Below are 22,991 nucleotides of genomic sequence, written 5' to 3' on the forward strand. Positions count from 1 at the left end.
TTGCACCTGTATTTCCCCCCATGGTCTTGCAGGGGCATCCACTTTAGGCACCCAGCACCTCAGGAGTTGCACCTCCTGGGCAGAGACCTATGTGTCTCTCCCTCTTACCCAGGGTTTTTCCAGGTTGCACAGTTCCCTGCCTACACTGGCCAGCATCTGCACTTTGTTTTCTCTCTGAAGGTTATGACCAGTGTAATTGACCGCGTTATAAGTTACCACACAACACTTTGTAAGCAAGCCCATTTATTCTTAAGGTGAAAGCATTCCAGAGAAAACATATTAAAAACAATAAAACACATGCTAAAAAGCTTACCAAGATCACCCCCCGGTAAAACCTCATGCTCTGGTCGGTGTCAGTCCTTCAAAACCCATAGCTGTGTTTTCCACAGGGTTACAAGTTCATAATTGTCTCAGATTCAGAACCAGAACCCCCAGGAATAGTTCAGTCTTTCCTTTATTCAGCTTGACCCTTTGATCTTGGCCTCATATAATAGTGCTCAGTAGACAATTGCTTACTCCTCAGGGTGTAGCTTCAAAAGGCTGGATTTTTGCATCTAGGAGGAGGTGAGGAATTACCATTCACCTCCTTCTAGATACTTTCCTGGAAAAAAAAAACTTCACATATTTTGTTCCAAAAGTCCATTCTTGTCTGGCACATTGTTCGGTATAGTCCTTTGAACCCCTAGGTCTCACATCTCCCCTTCAAAAAGGTTACATACAATCCCGGCCCTCAATAATACATAAACAATGCAATACGATGGATCCCAAAAATACTTAATTCAAGAAGATCTCCCAAGGATATTACAGGAAATTGCCATATCTGTCTCAGTAGCTATATTGGCCTTACAGTACAAACGTTGTAAAAAGCTCATATAAAGTTGTAAAAACTCATTTATGTCAGCAAAATCAGCAGATAGGATTTAAAATGCTCACAAAGAACCGATTTATTGAGTAAACAGTTGCCATTTTTTCATAGTAATTTTCTGACCATAACTGCTTATTTGAAGAAGACTCTGACACTGAATCACTGCTGTTATAATAGATAAACTCTTTCCTTTGTATCTGGGGGAAATGATACTGTAACTTTCTCTAAGGCTATGGTCTGTGATTGTACTGAACTTTCATTACTGGAAAAGAAGATGGTGGTCTTATTGTTTACTATTGGCAATGTGGGTGATGTTTTGCAATACAGAAGTTTTTAAGAAGCTGTGCTCTTGGCCAGAAAGGTAGTTGCCTAACACTGTTAAATGATGATTAATTTTACTTGCTTACAATTTCAGGTAACTGCTGGTGCTCCTCTTAAGAAAGAATACACAGAAGAAGTAAGAGCAATTACTGTTAATCTTAATCCTGTCCTTGTAAAAAAAAAAAAAAAAAAAAAGTTTTGATTTGAAAAGATACAAAACATAGTTGCCAGTTGTTTGCAAATGATAAAGGAAGAGGAGAGTGGCGAGTTTCCCAAATACAGAGATGCCTACAGTAGATTCAACAAGTGCTTCTTGATTGAGGTTTTATGATACAATTTAAAAATAAATATGAAAATACCCACAAAGGGAAGAAAATCTCTTTACTGGGTTGTGTGGATTGGGTGCAGTACCACAGTAAGATAGCCATGGTAGTGTCCAGATGTAAGAAGCCATTTCCTAGTGTTACATATCTTTGACCTTGTTACTTCAGTTGAGTAACTCTCTCTCAGATATTTCTAGAGCACCCACCACTATAGTCCTGGTGTGGTGAGCTGCCTACAATGGAACTCTTATTTCACTTCGGTACTCCTATGAGAGAGATCCAGTCTGAAATGCCACCCCCTGCCCCCTTTTTTTTCCCCCTGTTCAAAAGATGTCAGGTTAAAAATTGAACTTTTCTATTTACATCAAAACAATTACATTTTAAATCAGATTATCAGACAAAAATGGTAACAATAGTAAAAATGTGGAAACTTCCTTAACTTTCCAAGTTTCAGAAGATGAAAATTGTTCTTGGTATATTATCTGAATTCATGGACTAACCATGATGCCCATTAAGGGATCTGCTTGTGCATTACCATATGAAGGAACCTGATTATTCATTGTGTGTTCAGTTATCTTTTTTCACAGGTATTTTATTTACCTATGGAGAGGAGAGGTTAATATCCTAGCCTAACGCCCTTTACAACTGAGGGGCTGAAATGTTGGCATTTCTTTCCTTTTTTCTGTCCATCCTTCCCTTGATATTTGTAAGTAAAATTAAAGTATATATGAAAACCTGCAGAAAGTAATAGTATGGTATTTATATAACTATAAACATAAACTGAGTGTACCAAGAATGGAACAATCTATATATATATTCATTCTAAGGACAGAAGACCACTATTTCCAAGCCTCAGCTTACACAAGAAATCCGTAAACAAATGGGCCTAGGAAACGAAACGGGAAGAGGTTCTATAATACATTCAAAATAAACCAGTCTCAGGTGTTAGGATAATGCATTGACTCTAAGGCTTCATATTAATTTGTTCTTTGCGCATGGCATTAGACAGCAAGATGGCACAGTTCAGTCATATGCTATGTATGTTTAAAGAATAAATACATGGGCTATATTTCATCTTTGTGGATGAAGCCTTTGTATATCCTATTACTTGTGGCTTTAGCTGTTGTTTACTTTTTTTACTACAGTTTTGCAATCTGATTATTATTAGGTTTAGTATGTGTTCTGATATAGAAATCTTCCCACCTCTTTACTTCTATAAGCTATTACAGTTTGGCATATAATAATAATACCTAGCTCTCATATAGTAACTCTCAAAGTGATGTGCTTACAGTGGATTCAGGAATGAAGGATTTAATGAAGAAAAAATAATTTTTATATCAGTTCTTACATGACATGATGGGCAAATTCCTCTTGTAACGTACTTTGCTATGGGAAATCAGTATACAGCCTTGGCAAAGCCTAAAGCCTCTAAGTAGGGAACTGGATGGAACAACCTGAGACACTCAACAGTAGTAAATCACCTGGAATGTGTGCTTTTATGTTTACTTACCCGTGCATCCGTGTGTGTGAGAGAGAGAGAGCGAGAGAGGATATGTTGTCTGTGTGAGTGGGCTTGTCTTGTATTTTAAGTGTCCCAAATTTGAGAAGTTTATGAAATACACCATTATGGGCCTGAACCACCTCCCACTGAAGTCAATACAATTTTCCATTTCAATGGGAGTTGGATGGAGCCCTCAGTTCAGCTAGCATTACTATCAGACATCCTCTCTGGGAAGCTTTTGGTATCTGGTCATTTAATAGATGACTAGAATGTCCACATTCGTGTTATCTCACAAATTAAGTGGCATCATGCAAAAGATTTTTATTTGAGTGAAATCTCCCTGCATTTGAGTCTGGAAGGAGAATGGAAAGGCTATTCCATCTCCTCCTTCCACTTGTCATCCCTGGACCTGGGTATGTGATGAAAAAGGATTCTAGGAAGAACCAGGTGAGAGAGCACCAATCTTGTGATGGAAAGCTTTAGCATGAATGTCTTAATGAATTGCATTACCATGTAACTCCTTTAGATGGAGCCATGGATTAGAGTGGGGGAAACTGGCAACAGCCCCCATAATGCCAGTGTCAACCAGCCCACAGATGTTTTCTGGCATCTTGTTTATTGATTGGCAGCCAATTGGCAGCAGTTCTGTCTTGCTTGTGTCCAAGAAGGGAGCAATCTGACAGCATGCTCAAAAATAAGATATCTGGATCCTAATGAGTTATGTAAATGCAGCTGCTGCTACTGAAATCAAAATGAATAGGATATATAAAGTATTTTGTCTGAAGCCTATTATAAAGGTTACCCATACATATCAAAATAATTATAACTAAACATGTTTGTTGTAATTTCTGGAAATGTCTTTGACTAGAAAAAATGTGACATATCTTGCCATTTCTGTTTTGTTTTTTTGTTTAATTATGCAGAATCTCCAGCTGGTAGCTGATGGCTGCTGTAATCTACAGAAGCAAATTCAGATTGCTCAACTCTTTGGCGTTCCTGTTGTAGTTGCTCTAAATGTCTTCAAGTAAGTCAACCCATCCTTCACTCATGCAAGTAGATCCAGAGATCAAGCTCATTGTCTTTGCATTATATGTAGTCGCTTCTTTCCTCATCTAATATAGTATATTAAATATATTACCACTCAGCTGGGTGAAAATCCAGGAAGCGGAATCAATATTAACTTTATAATTCTTTTAAATGGTATATGAAGATTTCTACTGGTGTTTTGACCTAATTAAATATGCTTGTTCAGTCCAAAATATTTTTAAATTTAGAAAACTGTAACTAAACTTTCAACATTTCATTTAGAGTGCTCACCTTCCCTTTTACGTTTGTTTTTTAAATCCAGCAATCATGGCATGAAGAGTGACGCTTTTAAAGGAAAGGGAGAAAAGTTTGTTTGACTTGTAGAAAGGATATTTGATTTTTAAAAAATTCGTAAATGAGTAAAAGGGTATAAAGATTTTAAAAACCCTTCTGTGTCTTTTAGAGGTTATCAAACCATATAACTATTGAATAGTATTGCATGTGATTTGTAATACTTATTTAAATGAAACATTCCTACTTCAATGTACTTAAGACGTGGGGTTTGTATAAATATTTAATAATAGTATGATTTCCATAACTAACTTGTTTTAGAACTATAACTACAGAACATTGCTTAACAAATAAGGCTGTACAAGAATAAATAAACAAAATAATGACATTGAACTGTTTGGTTGGCAGAACTGACTCCCAGGCTGAAGTTGATTTAGTCTGTGACATTGCAAAACAATCTGGAGCATTTGATGCAGTGCCCTGCAATCACTGGTCAGCTGGCGGTAGAGGAGCTGTGGAATTGGCTCAGGCTGTGAGAAAAGCTGCCAGTCAGGAAAACAGCTTCAAATATTTGTATAACTTGGAGGTAAGATGATTTTTTAAAGAAAGTTGCAATAATTTCAGATGCAGAACAAGGAGGATGTTGCAACAAATCTATTTAGTTCACCTTTTACACATCAGATATAAGAAGGTGCTTGCTTAGCTTAATGAAACCACAGAAGTTGCAGATAAAAAAAGACCTATTACTGAAGATCATCTGGTGAGTACTTCTGACAGTACAGGATTGCTCACTGCACGACAGCATACTTACTAGTGCTTTGTCCTGCTTAGCTTTAAATATCTCCTGAGATAAGGCCTTGACCATTCCCTGGAGGCTTTTCGTGGCATCCAGCTGAAATTTTGTTTTCTTAATGTCATCCTGTTGTTTGAAATGCATCCACCTCTGACTCCATAAAGTAATCCTTTCCTTTTCTAGGGAAAGAATAGTTTCTCAAGACTTAGGCTGTATTCACATCTCTGCCATTGGCTTGCTCTCTCACTCACTGTGCTTCAGTTTACTTGTCTGCAAAGTGCCCAGGGTTACAGCCCAGGTTGTCAGGAGGAGCGATTGTGGGGAAAGTCCCGCTAGGCCTGTACAGCTCCAGGATGGAACATGCTCAGTGCAGGCAGAATGTTTGGAGAATTATGTTGCCAAGAATTTTCATAACTAGTCTCTGCTGAGCTTGTGCAAATAATGGTTTTCAGAAGCTTACAACTTGGCCAAGTCTGGGTGGATTTTCACAGGAACAGCAAAATGCGACTGTCTAACTCCTTGGTGATACCCCAACCCTCCAACATTGCCAAGTTTCAATCCCTGTTTCAATAGATGAAGGTGGTAAAGCTTATCAAGAAAATGGTTGTAAGACTTTTTAACAGAAGCAAAACCAATTTATTTTCTCTAATTTAATTCTTGTAAATGGCAGAATTGTTTTTGCTGAAACTTTCCTAAAATTTCCGCCTGAGGCAGATACCCAGCATGGAAATTCATCCAGAATGGTTGAGATTTAGCAGTTACAAGTAACTGAAAATGAGGTCTGATCATGGAAAGTGTCAGGCAGTCTTAACTCTGAGTGTTGCTACCAGCCCTACCTGTTATGATTTAGCCTGTTCATATATAGAGTTGAGTGAATAATTGATTTCTTTGGTTCAGTGGCTAGTGTGTGTAGTTGGGTGGGGGGTTCATTTTGAACCAAAAGTGATTTTTTTTCTCTGTTTTCCTCAGTGAAACAAAAAACTGGGGAAAAAAATGGGGAATGGAATGTTTGAATATCTGTCTGAAATGACATTTTCTAAATTAAAGGTTCATTTGAAATGCTATGTTTGTAATTAATTTTAGAAAATGTTTTGTTTTGACATTTCAAAAAAAAAAACCAACCCAAAACTGTTTTTTTTCCCCAGATAAAAGCATTCGGTGAATTGATCCAAATTTGTGAATTGTTTCAGTGCCCTGAAAAATGTGGTTTTCAGCAAATTTACTATTTGCCAAAATATTTTGCCCAGTTCTATCCGTATTTCTTGAAGAAGCCATAGTGCTTCAATTCTCATCTATTTCTGATGGAGGAGTGGCAGGGGGCTAACTTTTTTCTGACTCATTTCTCCTCAGTCTCTGCCTCTATTGTTTTTCTGTTTTCCTCACCCCAATGCCCTTATCACTCCCCCTCTATTTCCTCCTTCTCTTGGCACACCCATGTTGCTACTTTCCTCTCCATCTCCACTTCTCCCCTTTTCTCCTCTCTTCCACTTGTCTACAGAGATCACGGAGAGGGCAAGCACCTGTAATTGAGCCAATCAGCAGCTTTATAGTCTCTTTGAAATGAAGTGAAATGAAAAAAGGGCATGTGAACATAGGACATAGTGGGTAATTTTAGCCTGACAATCCTGGGTACTGAATTCTTCTGCTCAGCAAAAGAATATGTACTTCATGGTGACAGGGTCCCAAGAAGATGAATGTGGTATAAAAATCAAGAGAGTTAGATATACAGGAACTAGACAGGCAAGATGATATAGGGAAATTTTCATTGTCTTTCTGCCTCAACCTTGTCCTAAAGGGATAGGGTTGAGAGAATAGTTGAGTCTTCATTCTGGTTCCAGTTCTTTCCAGAGACTGGCAAATTCAGTGAGCATTTTGAGTCCTCTGTGTTCTTGTTTTATTTTTATTGGAGTTTTTTTGATAAAGACCAATGGACAAGGGACAGGCAAGAAAAGCATTTCAAAGACACCCTTAAAGCCAACATGAAGAAGTGCAGTATTGACATAAACTCATACAAAACCCTTGACCAACCAAAATATAAAAGGAGATTGTGGCAAGGATTCCAGTATTTCAGGTTCCAATGAAGACAACAGGAAACGAAGCGGGAAAAGAGGAAAGAATGTGCCACAGCCCAACTCAGCAATCCATTGGGTAATGTCTGCCCCACTTGTGACAAGATCTGTGGGTCCTGGAGCTGTCTCAGCCACCTGAAGATCAACCAGCAATAACTTGCTATCATTTTATGGAAGACAATCATCCTTGAACTCTGACGGATCGCTGATGGGGTTGCCAAGGGAGTAGGGTGGTAGAGGAGGAGTGAGAATATTGCAGAAACCCTTTTATTTATCTCTTACTTCTTTAAGTTCACTCTTCCTTCATATAGTCCACTGGTGTTCATTGATTTCCACTAGTCTGAAAAACTGGAGCACCAGGATTACTTTCAGATATGCATGAAGTCATAACCACTCCCAACAAGCCAGGTTACTGTGGGAGAATTTAAAAGCTTCAGAATAGATTTGTTCAATATCTTAACGTTGTGTTCCAAGTGTTGCTCAGAGTAGGGTGAAAAACACTTTGAATCTGATTCTTAGATCTTTTTTTCCTCTTTCCCGCTTATGTAGTAAAACAAAAGGTTGTAGTACACTGCTTTTGTGTTTCTAATTAGGGGAATAGTACAAATCAGCTGAACTTTATTCCTCTGGATTTTTCCAAGTGGCTGGTCTAACTTTGTGTTGCTTCACATCATGTTTCCAACTTTGTCTTCTAAGAAAATTCTGTTTTCAGATGTTTTGAATCTGCATAGTATGTGAGAGAGAAATATTTTCAAGATGCCTTGGTGTGATATAATGTCACATGCAGTCAAATAGTGGGTAGGAATTGAAGATCATAGTTACTCTGGTGTATCTTAGTCTAAATATAGTAATGTGCACATGTTAAATAACTTTCTTTTCAGACTCCACCAAGTTACAAAACAAGCTACATTAAATTTGATTTCCCTCCCCCATTGTTGTTTTGTTAAACATTAGGTTTAGTTGGCAGCTAGCACTAGATTAACAAGTACTTTTCAAGAGCTGGTATGAACAAGTAAATTAGTACTATGAGAGCAGAATAATTTCAAGCAAATTTGGATAGTGGTGTGAAGAATAGCTGCATATTGATTCCAAGAGTGCAAGAGAGAGATGTGAACATCAACATATCTTGTGTCCAGGTCAAGAAACAGCCTAAAACAAGTTGTCCCAGAAGTCCTGTCATATTAAAAGTGTAGGGAGGGGCATTCATAAAGGGTTTGTAATATCAGAAATTGCGCATGGGAAACTCACTTTTTCTGGGTAGGCTCTTGACAGCACCGCAGTTTTATATTTGTTTTTATTAAATATTTTTCCCATTCTTTGCATGAAGAAATTTTTAGGCACAGCTGGGGTTTGAATGTTGGGTAGATGAAAATAAATCTCCAAGGCCAAAGGCTTAGGTGTTGTTTCATGAACTGTTTAACTTAACTAGATATGAGTTTTTCCACAAATTAAAAATAAAAAATCTATCCTATGCCAACAGAGAAATGGCATGCTATGGGATTGGGATTCATCTGCTCAACCACAGAACTTCTGGAACCAGAATATACAGATGAAATAAAAAACATCTTTATTAAAGTGTAGAAGAAAAACTCAAAGAAATAAAAACTTAAATATGCAGTCAGCTATTACTTTAGCATGGCATAGCACCTTCAGCCATACTATTATTATGTGTTTTCGCTTGGCAGTGTTCCTGATGAGAAGCAAGAAATATGTGTAAAGAGGGTTTCATTTAGTTGAGAGATTATTATTTATTATCTTTTCGGTGTATGTATACATTAAAAAGCATCAATTCCATGCTCTAGGCTATTTAAAGAATTGTTTAAAATGCAAGCCATGTAACAAAATAACAAATCCAGGGGCTTGTTCTCACCACAGAACAATAATAAACCATCCAACATATTACCAATAGACAATTGGACTAAGAAAAATGTTTAAGTACATAAATTATAAAACTTTTAAAGAAGAAATGATGGCACGGCAGCTTGGACGTATACAACACAGGTATTTAGAAAGCTTCCATGGGTGAGCACCATCAGTTTCTGAAAAATATAAGCTTTCTTATAAAATAAAGGAAAAATAACCTTAAATTTCTATCCCTTATAATTGTGAAAAGAGCCTTTCAAACATGATGTAAGAGGAATCAATGTAGGGCTGTTTTCTTAAACCTAATTCAAATAACTCCGGTGCTTTGCTGCTGCTCATAGCTTTGCCAAGCTTCACCAGAGTGAAGATTGACTAGAGTCTTGTCAGTTTTCACTCCAGCTATTTAGAACCATGTTGGATTTGACTCTGCTGCTGTTTGAAAAAGACACTGAGAAGGAGGATTTAAAAACTAAGCAAGGGAATGAATAAAGTAACAGACCACACCTACTCATGCAGCAGTCTCTGGGATTGGACAAAGGGGTGGGGGCGAATGAGAGAATGCTCCTTCTACCAGATGGCAGAGATGGTTGAAGGGGCTTCAAATCTATTAGCTAATGTCTGATAAAAAAAGTGGGAGTTCTGAGCTGGGTCAACACCCTGTAGGAATCTCGCCATCTTTACCTTTCCTATCAGGTAAGGTAGGGAATTGGGTTCTCAGGTGGGAATTGCCCTGAAATGCACTCTCCGCTCTTCCCTTCCTCCCCTCGCCCTTCCCCCACTGGTCTTTGGGTTGTAGGTTTAATCTCCGGTTCACTGATGTCTGGTAGAATTTCCAGGCATTGCATGTGAGAGGATGGGAGTGATGGGGCAAGCACATAGGTTGGCGAAAGACTGATGAAATTATACAAGTACTTTATTGAAAGGTGTGAAAGAGAGGGATTTTGGTGAGAAGAAGAAGAAGGAAGAAGAGAAATTGGGAGAAAATGTATGTAAAGATAGAAAGAGTGGAGGAAAAACACACTGAAACCAACTCAGGAAAATAAAGCCCATGATCTACTATTGTGAGAAAGCAAAGTCAGGGGAGTGTAAGAGGAGTCAGTGAGTAAGGCCGGGATGTGAGTCTATTTTAAATGAGCCATTGTAAATTACATTTTTAAATAGAAAGTGTGTTGACAATGTTAGAATTAAGTACATTATGCAATAAATAGTATTAAGCTGTGCTATTCCTTTACATTACAGAAATCATGCCTCTGGAGTGGCTTGGTGGTGGAATGGAGGGGACATGTTTTCACCCTAGCTATAATAGGCTTAATCCTTGAGCTAGTAGGTATTGGGGAAAATTTTTCAGCCTAGCTCACTAGCAAAGGGAATGAGATCTAGGTTTCTTTGAATCACACAGAGATTCTTATAACTTGGCCTGATAAAGGAAGGATGACTCATGTGAAGTGTGAAACTTGAAGGCAACTCTGCTCAGACATGTAATAACTTGAATGGATATTATCAAAATCCACTCCATGAAAGTGTTAGCAGTTTTATGTACTGAAGTTTAAAATGCTGTTAATGTAATGATGTATTATAATTTTTGGCCCTCTGAACAAGTATTTCCATTTTCAATGTACTTTTAGTTCAGATTTTGCTAGTCACAAAGTAATACATTATTTCATTTTTCTGTTGTTGATATTTTCACAATTAAACATTGATGACAACACCTTGATAACACTGTCAAGACAGTGCAGGAAACAAACAAACAAAACCAGAACCATAGTACAGTTTAGAAACTTGCCAAAATCTTTTTAAAATTTCCTGGAAAATTTATCCAGCACGGGAATTAGTTGTCATGAATATGCATATTGGCATATCATTTATAAAGTAGTTTAAGCAAATCCATTACATTTAAAAAATTGAAATTCCAAAGCTTCAGCATCAGACAACATGCCCTTTTATGAATCTTTCAGGTCAGATCTCCATCTGGTTTTAGACAACAGCAATTTAGCATCATCATATCCCAATAAAATGTCCTCTATCTTACTAATAATCACCCACAGTTTAGCAGGGAACTCTATGGAGAGAGAGAGAGAGTGATGTGAAGTCAGATCTTTACGGATGGGGTTTTCAACAGCGCTTCAGCATTGGTCTAACTCTGCCCACGTTGAAGTCCAGGGAAATTTTACCATTGAGTTCAATGGGAGCAGAGTTAGGCCTATTTTGAGAGCATCTGAAAATCTCACCCTTAAAGATTATATCAGGAAATAGGTGAATTTTGCCCCTAGATATTTTATTACCATTACTTACATCTCCCAACAGACGTTATGACTCTCTTCTTGTCTGGGACAGGTGTAAAGTCATAATTAAAGTTGGACTAAGAACTGAGGAGTCAGAATAGTCTGGAATCTAATTTAGAGGTAATCTTTATTATTAATAATAATAATAATCTAATTTTTTTTTGCATATATAGTTTGCAATGTTGTTGTAGTCATGTTGGTCCCAGGATATTAGAGAGAAGGAGGGTGAGGTAATATCTTTTATTGAACCAACTTCTGTTGGTGAAAGAGACAAGTTTTCAAGCTTACACAGAGCTCTTCTTCAAATGTTATGTTTGAATATATTATGATGTTATATATTATTAACTGTATCTTGCATGTGTAGTTTTATTCATGTGGATTCCTCAGTGTAATTATTTTATATTAAAATAATGAAGTTAACATTTTGGTGACTCCTGTCACTGTAGTACTTATTGCATTTTACTGAACTGTTGTATTAAGTGCTGCAGAATGGGGATTATATCCAACTCTTGGGGTTAAGGCATTAATCTTGTTCATGGTGTTGATGACTGACAGTGTGAATGAACTTGTTTCCACATTCTGCATTCATGTGGGCTGAAGCATGTACTTCAGGTGGTGTCTCTAAATATGTGACTTTCCAATAATATATATGCTTTCTTGCAAAGCTGTGGGGATATATTGTTCCCCAGAATGGCACCAGCAAGTATGCATGAAATGTGACCTTGCTGTGCTTCATGTCATGTTCAATACAAATGTACATTGACTATTTCATGCTATATTTTGCACAAGGAGCAGAAATGTTTCATCTGACGTGAGTTCACCAATAACTTTAATTTATACTGCATTTAAACACACACCAAAACTACCTAAATTATTACATGGTTGTTGCTGAAAATATCTTGCTTATCAGCTGCTTAAATGTATGCAGTTTATGTAAAAACGTCCAGAACCTCATAGAAAGTGAGAGGGGGGTGGGTTTTTTTTAATTTTTCATTTTTAACTGTTTGTAAAATGGAGTTAGTACAATATTGACCTAGCTAGCAGGAGCATTGTGAAGCTATTTGTGAGATATGTTGAGGTCATCCAACATAAGATAGTATGGGTCACATTGTTTTTAAGCCCTCCCTCCCCCTTCCCTTTAAGTGACTGAGAGGTATAATTCTCATTGGCTATGATTGAGACTTTTAGGTTCCTAATGGTCAAATTTGTAAAGCTCTTTAAGCACCTAAAGATTCAGATAGGTGCCTAGTGAGATTCTTATTAACTTCAATGAGAGTAAGACACCTAGGTGCTTTTGGAAATCCTACTAGGCACCTATTTTCATCTTTAGGCACCTGAATATCTTTTAAAATTTTGCCTAATTCCCTTTTGAAAATGGGACTTAGAAGCCTATGTTATTTAGGCACTTCTGAAAATTTTATCGTGGCCCTGATTCCACATGTGCTTAAGTCCCATTCACTTAAAGTTAAGTATACTTTGCTAAATTGGGAATCAGGAAAGTGCAAAGTATAGGCCAAATCCTGCAACTGGATCTGCAAATGTGGATCTCTGTGTCCATCAGTTATAGGATCTAGCCCAGGGATTCTCAAACTTGGGGTCAGGACCCCTGAAGGGGTGGCAAGGTTATTTTGGGGGCTGGTCGCAAGCTGTCAGCCTCTGCGCATGCCATGGCTGTGACTGTCACCCCTGTGCATAGCTGACAGTCAGAGCCCTTCAGAACTGGGTGGCCGGAAAGCAGCGGGTGCTGGCTGGGTGCTCTGAAGGCAGTGCCACCCCCAGCAGCAGTGCAGAAGTAAGGGTGTCATGACATGCAGGGGGAGGTCATCACAGCCTGAAATATTTTCAAAGGGGGTCCTGGGGAAAAAAAAAAGTTTGAGAACCCCGATCTAGCCCCATTAACGTTGTTAACATCATTACAATTATTGGCTCTTATACTGCAATATGCTGCGTGCTCTCAATTCTTTTTGAATTGCCATGGCATCACTGAGGGTATGTCTACACAGACGGCAGCAAAGTTGCCGCCATCGGATCAATCTTTCTGGATCGCTTGAGCGGTCAGAGAAGACCCGCTCAATCGATCAGAAAGTCGACTTAGTAAAACCACCTCCTCAAGTGGCGTAGTTACTCGACTGCCACCAAATTTCCAGGTAAGTGTAGACCAGGCCTGAATATTATTGCACATTATTGCTGTTTAAGATGCTGTTTGCCTCTTAGAATTCTCTTAACAATGCACACTCAACATCCTTTCTCTAATTTGGGAGCCACTAGTACAACACTACTAGAATATTTGTGTTCTTGCAACTTGGGATTTGTATCCATACAAATTCTTCTGACTAGTCCTGTCCACTTAGAAATTTCTCTCTCATTGGATTTTGTGGAATCATATAAGTATGAAAGAGAAAAAAGCAACTTTAATGTTTTTGTTTGATGAGTTTTACTTAATTCTAGTAAAATTCATAGCATAAAGCCTTTGTTGTTTTAAAAAAAAATTGTTTAGACTGTCCTTGTTTCTATGAGTGGTCAGGTGGTTGGAGATGTTACTCAGTGACCCTAATAAGTTTATTGGATTTTAGTAGCAAAGCATTTAATACATTTTTTGAAAAGTAGTGACACGAAGCCTTCTTTAAAAGGCAAATCAGGAAGAATCATGAATTGTTCGTAAATGTTATGTAGACATCCTGCTCACTGCTGTGGTAAATAAGTAAAAACTGACTTCAATTACTAGAGCCTTGATCTTGATAAATACTGGTTTTTGTTGTTTTAATTGAATTGAGTGTATGCATCATGTACTGTGCCTTGTGACTTCTATCTAGAAGACAGGTCGTGAAATTACATTAAATTGCTTAGGTGCATTACATGAAGTCTGAGTCATGGGGGGAAACTTTTAATTCAGAACTCTCAACTGGTATTAAATAGGAATAGCTAAGGACTGTAAGAAAATATAATACCTTTTAAAAAGGTTAGTTTCAGATAAACGGGAATCCTGCACACAGTGCAATATTTTCCTTTCTCTGCCCCTCAAACTCAGGGCTCAAATGTGAGAGAGAGCAAACAGAGCTGATTAGAGAGCTCCTGACTTGCTCCTGCCAAGACAATACTTAGCTTGTGCACGTTCAGTTTGGCCTGACTAAGTGCCACGCAATTCTGAAAATAGGCTCAGGCATATATGCAAGGCCGCAGCCACTACCCTCCCCATTGGCATGTACGTGCCTTGTAACAGCCTCTTCCATCTTTGAAAATTGTTTGTGTAAAACTTCCCATTTGCACTCATACATACTCTTATATAAGGTTATATAAGGCCTGCCAAACTTTCAAAAATCGTGTCATTATCATCGTCCGAATGTAGTTTAAGTAGGAGCTTGAGGAGTATTCTACGTTCTTGTAAAGCAATATACTGGTTTACCTCCTACAACTCTTATACTGCAATATGCTGACTGCTGTTAATTCCCATTGAATTACTGATAGGTTTGGACTCAGTCCTGCAAATTTTTGAGCAACTTGTGGAACAGCAGGACACTCTCTGCCCTGATTAAAGAGATCAGAGTTGGTGGCAGCCAGCACCTGGCAGGAATGGACTTTTGTTTGGAATATATAAATATGGTCACTGGAAGAATAAGTACAGTAATAGTCTTGGAGTAGTCAGTTTCTTGGAAAATGGTCTGAAATATTGTGAAGCAAATACAGTTTGACTCTAAATAAACAGCTCTGCCTTTGAGCTCTTTATTGTGACTTTAACACATTCTGCTGCTTTAATAAAAAAAAAAAAAAGTTAAAAACCAGACAAAGAGGCAACAGGAGACTTTCTGTTCTCTGACAGTCAGCTTATTGACAGTAGACAGTGGAATGTTTTCTTGTGCTGTGGCTTTTAGTACTTGGCTTTATCCAGAAAGCACCCAAAAGACAGTTAACAGAGATGTTTTGCATTTTTTCCTCTGTATTTACAACTGCAGCTGACATGAAAGTATCATAATAATGGTCATGGGAGAGGTTTAGTCTCATGATGGCTATCTATGCCAGCTGAAGTATTCCACTCAGTTTATTGTTGCCAGGAATTGAATCTGAGATATTTACAATGTATTATCTCCAACCTTCATTAGATTTTATTGCACTTGTTGGAATCTGTTAGAAAGCCTGAAGTCAAGAATGTGACATAATCCCATGCAATTAAACTGCAGTAGCCATGTAGTCACCATGTTCAAAATATATCCAGTGGCATGGTTTTCATTAGACCCCATTTTACCAGACTTTGGTGGGGGCAAGTGTTTGGGACAAGACTTCAGAAGCCTTATTGTATTGTGATTTCGTTTATCCTAATGGTGGCAAGCCAGTTTTTTCTTCTTGCTATGCCTCTCGTACTGGAGATCTCATTAATTTGTAGTCAGTCTGCTTTGGAATTTTATCTTTCAAAAATAAATCATAAAATCAGAAGTAATAGGAGCAACAAAAAGTCAGGCTGACACAAGCACTTGACACACATCTCTGTGTAATAAGTATATCTTTAAAGATACACTGTGAAACTCTTCTAAACAGAAGCTGGTGCACACATGCTCTGTGTGCTAGTATTCATGAACCAATTTCTTGACTCCGAGACTCAAAATAAATATTTCTGCTTTAAAAGCTGAAGGCAAATGAAAGGTTATCAGGTCTTACTTTACATTTTTTTTTTTTTTTTGAAGTTTTGTTTTCACCACCTAATGTATTTATTTTTAAAAAGAGGCCTGGACTCCCTGTGGTAAAACTTTTAAAATTGGACACTTATCAAGTTAAATGTGATTTTAAAATAGAACTCTAGAGTGCTTTGTACTTCTCTAACACCTTTCCTCCAAGGATCTTCAAAGTACTTTATAACATAGGTGCTACAATTAAAAATAATTAAAAAAAGGAGATGGGGGGAGAGCGCAAGGAAAGGAGAGAATCAGGAAGAACTTTGGTTAATGCAATATTGAGCACTATATGGTACCCTACTATAAAGTTCCTTTTACTCCTGACAAGCAAGCATTCACACTACCACTCAGTACCCTGTCGCTTTAACTGCAATTTTTGGTAATCATGATATCAAACACAATTGTGTAGTGTTCAGGTCTGTCGAGAGAAATTTGGGGCCCCAGTACATTGTTTGCTGGGGCCTTACCCTCTCCCATTTCATTTTTATGCAGACATATTGGAGGCCCTGGTGCAAATGGCCTCCTTTCCCCACCTCCCCTCGACAAACCTGGTAGTGATCACTGTTACCCACTAGAGTTTTTTGGCTCATGTCCTATGTCAACTCTTGCTTCATAAAACTAAGCCAAGAATTTCCTCTTTTCTTGTAGGCCTGCAAATGAAAGTAAATTTATACTATTTTGTGGATGAGAATCACTTGCACTCCAGATTCCTTCTGAGGAAAGGCAGATGATGTTGCCATTCCCACTGTTTTGGGGATTTCTGCCAGAGGGAAGGGAAATCGGTGCATCCCCCCAGCCATTCTGGCTGTGATCTGTGCCTTGCTATTATTGCCTGGTTTTTGGGCTGCACGAACCACCTATGGCTTCCATTGCCCCCAAATCAAGAAGCATTGAAAACCATTTTTCACCAATCTGTAATCCTCCTATGTAACACTTTTTCCATTATAAAGGCCCTTCACCCACCAGAGGAAACCTGCCTAACTCTGGACTGAATGTGACTGAGAGACTTGGACAAACCCTCAGCAGAAAGTATCTTAGCCACTCAGCAACATCTGTTAATATTTTTGTGATCATCTTTGTTTCTACAGCTTCCTATTATTGAAAAAATAAGGATCATTGCTCAGAAGATTTATGGAGCTGAGGACATAGAATTGTCTCCTGCAGCGCAATCTCAAATCAGTCGTTACAGCCAACAGGTAAAAGTGCCATCAAAGTACACAATCAGGAATGCACTGTACTTGATTCTCCACAACCTTGCACCTTATATTTGTGCAAATGGAGTACAAAGTGGTTGTAAAATGTTATCACATCAAAATGGACCATTTTAGGGCTTGCCTATGTGTTTTGTTTTCTAGGAGTCTTGTTTTCAGCATGACCATTTTTAGTGTTTCTAATGTTAAAGGGGAGGAAATAAAGATCAATGTCACTAGGAGATTTTTGGGACAAATGACAGTTAGTTGACAGCATTTGGAGAGGTCACTGCATCAGCTGTACTTGCCTTTATGAATTTGGACTTCATAGTGTCTCTGCTGATTGATTTTTGTTAGACCCTTGCTGTCAGTTCGCAGACACTATGGATGATATAGAGTACTGGGGAATATTTTCATTCATATTTACCAAAATAATCTTGTCAGACATGGTACTCGTTTCTTTAAAAAGCAATGGACTGGAAATTTTATATGGGAAATAGGCTTTTACAGTTACTAGTATGTAACGTCTTTCTGTTTTGCCTTGTGGGGACTCTGGTTCAAGTCCAACTTGCAGTCTTTAAATATAACAAGTTTAGTGACCTCAGGTAAAATTTTCAAAGGCACATAAGTCCCATTTTCAGAAAGTCCATTCTAGGAGTTAGGCTCCTAAGTAACTTAGGAGCCTAAGATTTTTAAAGATATTTAGGCATGTAACTCCCATGGAAATCCCTTTGAATATGTAACCCTTCATTTATCTAAAGTTGGAAAACAAAAATATGTTTTCTTCACTGTTGTCACAAACACAGTTGCAATAGATAGCCCTAAAAGGAGAAAAAGCTGTTTCCAAAAGTCTGAGTTCAAGGGCAGTGTAGACTGGAATGTTCTCCAAATTTGCCAAGGTTTAGCACTAAAGAAATTTTCTAAAATTCTTTAATCCTATTGGGATATTCAAGTTGGAAGAAGATATTGGTAACAAACAAGTGTTGTCATTGTAGGCTAGGGACCTCATTTGCAATTTTTAAAATCAAAATTAGATTTTTTTTTTTCAAAGATATGCTCTAGTTCAAACAGGAATTATTCTGGGGAAGTTCTCTGGCCTGTGTTAGACAGGAGGACAGGCTAGATGATCACAGTGGTCCCTTTTTGCCTTGGAAACTATTAATCTGTGAATGGCCTTGCAAATAATATTTCTTCCTTCTTTGCCAGGGTTTTGGAAATCTGCCAATTTGTATGGCAAAAACTCACCTGTCCCTCTCCCACCAGTCTGAGAGGAAAGGTGTTCCAACTGGCTTCATCCTGCCTATTAGTGATGTGCGGGCCAGCATTGGAGCTGGGTTCATCTACCCATTAGTAGGAACGGTGAGTGACAAATATTAGACTTGAAATGTATCTTTTCTCTCTCTTCATAACTTCAACTTGTCATGAAAGCACATTCCCCTTTTGCTACTCAGCGCAACAGACAAATATGTAGCTAGGTGAGTTTTCATTTCTCATATAGGCAATCACAGAGAGTTCATGTTTTAAAAATCACTTCATTCTCCTGTGCCTTTTGGCTTCAGGCCAGTAGGACAAGACGGGTCAGTGTAATTCCATATATAAGTGCTTCACCTGGAGTTTTACATTGCATATGAAAAAGTAGCTCTTGTGCTGTTGGTTTTGCCTGACATTTTCAAGTGAGCCTAAGGGAGTTAGGCACCCAGATTACACAGAAAATGAGATTTACGAGGTTGACTTCCTTGGTTTCCTGAAAATCCCAGTTTGTATCCACAGCCTGCTGGATTTAGATGGGTGGACTGAAGGCTTTGCATGTGTATTTTAAGTATCTGCCAGTATCAGGTATTCTACTATGTTTGGATAAACAACATTATAGATTATCAAAAATGCGCTTACATTGGGAGTGGATCAGGATCATTCTACCACCTTCTCTCCATAGACTCACACCACTTTCCCAGCATAACTCAGTTCTATCTACAGAAAAGACAGCAGTCTGCTCTCTCTTTTGGGAATGTAAAAGTAGAAAGTACTGATACATACTCATTGCATTTTTAGGAATAACTTTGTAAAGGTGTTCATTATGGAAACATTTTCTTCCTATCCATTCCTTAAAAGCAATGGTTTAGAGTACAAGTCTAATAATAAGTATGTTCCATGTTTTCATCTGGTGTACTGTTGTGACTGGTAGAAGCTGCTGCCCTTGGCTAATGAATACTGCCAGCCACACAAATCTTGTTTGTGAACAGCAGTTGAACAGTTTCTGATATCTCATGGCATGAGCAATTACTAGTCATGTAGCTGATTCATGGAATGGTGCTAGAGAAGGGACACACGTGCTACTGCATTTCCGGAGGAAAACACTTTCCTGGTGTTATCTCATCTTCCCAGAGCACAGCTGGATTTCCTTACATGGCAGCACACGGGGAATGGCTGAGAGCATCTAACTTATTGTTTTAAATTCCCTCTGAAACAATCAAGTGGTGGAAGCAAGGAAGGAAGTTGTTCCTGAGAAGGAGAGTTCCTGGAGTTCAGGAAACTGTGTCACTAGGACTCATTGGCCTTGGGGTATGCTTTCTATGTAGATGACCAGGATAAGTGCATTCACCACAAGTGCTGCACAATGGCTGCTAGGGTTTTCTAAGAGTGCCGTCATTCATATGGTTGTGCACCTTCTGTGCACGGTTAGTAAATGATAAGCTCATAATCGCTGATACTTCAGTGAATAAGACTAAACTCTGATTACTGAGAGTAGAATAAAATAATTAAAAGTTCTCTTTTCACTGTCAAATTCCAGCTTGGACTGCACATACATATGGCAGGGTGAGGAACTGAAAGTCAGATACTGCCTGGCGCTTCTTCAAACCCATGGAGATGCTATTCTTTAGATTGCCAGAGAAGGAGGTGCTGGGGTTGGGCTTAGTTGTGAGGCCTGATATGCGTTATTTTAGGGCATGCTAGCCATGACTTAGCATAAATCCAGGTCCTATGCAAGATTACTGTTAGCCTGACTGGAGTAATGTGCATGGGGAGGATTGTCCAAGGTCAGCAGTGGCCAGAATAAGGGCTCAAGTGTGGCTTTTATAGTATTTGACCACCTGGGCAATTGTGCCAGTTTCAAGCCTGGAACCAAAATTTAGGTGGTTATGGAGCAGGTTTTACTTCTCTAATTTCCAATTGGACAGACTTTGAAAGGCACACATGAGCTAGGCACACTATCTTCAATGAGAGAGACTGCTTTACATGCAGTTCTTTTCCATATCAAGGACTGAATGGACAATTTAATGTGCAATCTACAGTATATCTGTATGTACTTTAAGTCATATTTGTATACTAGTGGAGCCTGGAGATGCCTATTGTACAAACGTAGAGTAAGCATCCAAAGAGTTTACAATCTAAACAGACCCTGGATATCATATGCAAGCAGAATGATCACATGATTATTTGAAAGAGTCCTATTTCACAATTTCCTCTTTTTTTGTTGTTGTTTGGTTGATTAGTTGAAAGTGTAGTCTATATGAAAACAGTTTTTTTAATATTGTTTACATGTTTTATAAGGTACTCATAACAACCTCTCTTTAAAGATTATAATCCACTGATCACTAAGGAGTCCAAATAAGATTATTTCTGTGGCTCTTAGTTTATTCATTTCTACTTTATATAAAAAGTAAAATAAACCTATAAAAATAAGCTCCCTAAAACTTTTGAAGTCATGTACAAGCTAAATGTAATTAAATGAATATTTAAAGATACAGATCCTGTTATGAAGTTCCTATTTTTAGTTTCAATTTGGAGCTCTGGAATCAGATTTCCAATAGGATCACGCGTAAACGGCATTCACATTACAGAAGTAAAGATTATGATTGTCATGAAATAAAGTGTAGTGTTAGTTTAGTACATGTTTCTGTTTCACCCCCACCTGGATGTTCCATGCTCTGAAAGTGCTATGTTGTCAGCAAATTTGCCTCTTTCACTTAACTGTGGGAGTTGCAGATGTTGTTGACCTGTGCAAGAGAGAATATTCAAGAGCCACTCTAGTCTAAATATCTGATGAAGCCACCTGAAAACATTTGGTTAACCAAAAAAATAATAATTAAAAGGGGGATGAATGCTGGAGGTTTTTACCTTGATCATCAAAGTAACCAGAGATCAGATACTATAGTGATGGACACTACAGAAATCCTTAAACTAGGTAGCACTTGGGTAAACATCCCATCTTAAAATCAGGTTGGATTAGGTTATGAACAAGAAACACAGTATTTTAAAAATAATTATTTTGTTGTTTGTTGGTTCAGTTAGTGAAGGGACAAGGATCCTAAAATCTAATCTGCAAAGGACCTTAAAGTGTCCAGGAGTCTTTTAATTCCACAGTACCTGATATAACACAGCACATTCATTGAAACAGCAATGTTAATTCTAATACTAATTAAGTGTCAGGCATCAATCTGAAGTCTCAAAATATGGTTTTCACCTGGACATACCCTTCACTTCAACATAGAAGAACGGTTCAGTGGTATTTGTTAATTGCTTTAGTATAGCAAACAGCTTAGTATAACTCTCCTTTAATTATCATGGCTCAAATCTCTCTACTATAAGAAAAAACTTAACCTGAAAGAGTATTTGCAAGAAAAAAGGTAATAAATCCTCTTTCAACAATAATTATTTGCAATAATAAACGTGATTTAACCTTGTGTCACTAGAATGTGTAAATTAATGCAATTCATATTTAAGCTAGCATTGAAATGGGACGTATAGCTTCTTGTATAACATGAACACAGTATGCTGTCTTCACGTTCTATAAGCAGTGTTAGTTTTGTGTTATGGTTGGCTCTGTTTCCCTTTCAGCATGGAAGTCTTTCCAGGAAAAATGAACTGAGCCTTATCAGAGGAAATCAGCAGTTAAACAAGAGGTGTATGTAATTAACACTGGCATGGCTTTTGCACAGTTCCCTGTAGCCCTGACCCTGGGGCTACATCACTGTCACAGGTGGACTGTTGACGACATTGCTTGGCGTTACAGAGTGGAGGCAGGAAGGCTGTTGGAGTATGTTTAGGAAACAAGTGAGGTCACTGACTAGTAATGCTTGGGTGGAGAATTATTTGATTTGGTAGTGTGTATGTGATTCTACTCACCCTCAGAAAGCCACTGCAGTTATGTAATTTCTCATGTTTCAGTTAAGCCACTTTTTTGTTGTGGTTCTGTTCCATACACTGCACAAGTATGCAAGCGTCTTTTATTGCAGTCTGGTTCAGTTAACAAAACAGTATTTTCAACCATGCAAAAAATGTGCCCCTTCTTTTAGAGATGAGAAAGCAAACTTGTTTGACTTTGCCATTAATTCTGAGGGGACTTATAGCACAACTCCAACTTTTGCAGTGATTCATCTCTGATAACATAGCTGTGAAATGTAAACATTTCCACCCCAAGTCACATTTTAAATAAAGATTTTTAAATACAGGTTACTGCTATATATAGGGCCAGATCCAGCTGAGAATATGCACAGCCTTCTGAACCATGCAAAACCCCGGAATGTCACAGATGCTGCATACTGACTTATCCAGAGGAAAGGTCAGCCTGTCACAGAATATTATTCCTCCCCCTTCACACAGAAAACATCTCCAGACCCTCTATGATGAGCTGTGAAGTGATAAGTTCTCACTCTGCTAGCAGTGATTCTTGGGACAACCCATCTCCTGGCCTGATTTGACACTAGCTGTAAGAATTATAAAGCCTAGTTAATTTCCCAGTGTGGCCCACTTGGAGGCAGCCTGGCTCCAGGACTACCCTGGCCAGCAATCTACCATGCTAAAA

The 22,991-nt window shown here is 38.2% G+C and overlaps 1 protein-coding gene across 3 annotated transcripts in view; it reads left to right on the forward strand.

The window, feature by feature from the left end:
* The window catches only part of MTHFD1L (methylenetetrahydrofolate dehydrogenase (NADP+ dependent) 1 like), a 229,645-nt gene that overhangs the window by 140,865 nt on the left and 65,789 nt on the right, over positions 1-22,991 (forward strand). For all 3 annotated transcript variants that reach the window (XM_067542406.1, XM_067542408.1, XM_067542407.1), the window contains 5 exons: positions 1,281-1,322; positions 3,934-4,034; positions 4,736-4,913; positions 17,087-17,194; positions 18,395-18,547. In XM_067542406.1, coding sequence (XP_067398507.1) covers positions 1,281-1,322; positions 3,934-4,034; positions 4,736-4,913; positions 17,087-17,194; positions 18,395-18,547 — 582 coding nt within the window. The remainder of the gene's footprint in view (positions 1-1,280; positions 1,323-3,933; positions 4,035-4,735; positions 4,914-17,086; positions 17,195-18,394; positions 18,548-22,991) is intronic.

Source organism: Emydura macquarii, unplaced genomic scaffold (assembly GCF_026122565.2).
Source record: "Emydura macquarii macquarii isolate MOO-44397 ecotype Brisbane River unplaced genomic scaffold, CSIRO-AGI_Emac_v2 contig_705, whole genome shotgun sequence".
In the NCBI taxonomy this organism is placed as follows: Eukaryota; Metazoa; Chordata; order Testudines; family Chelidae; genus Emydura; species Emydura macquarii.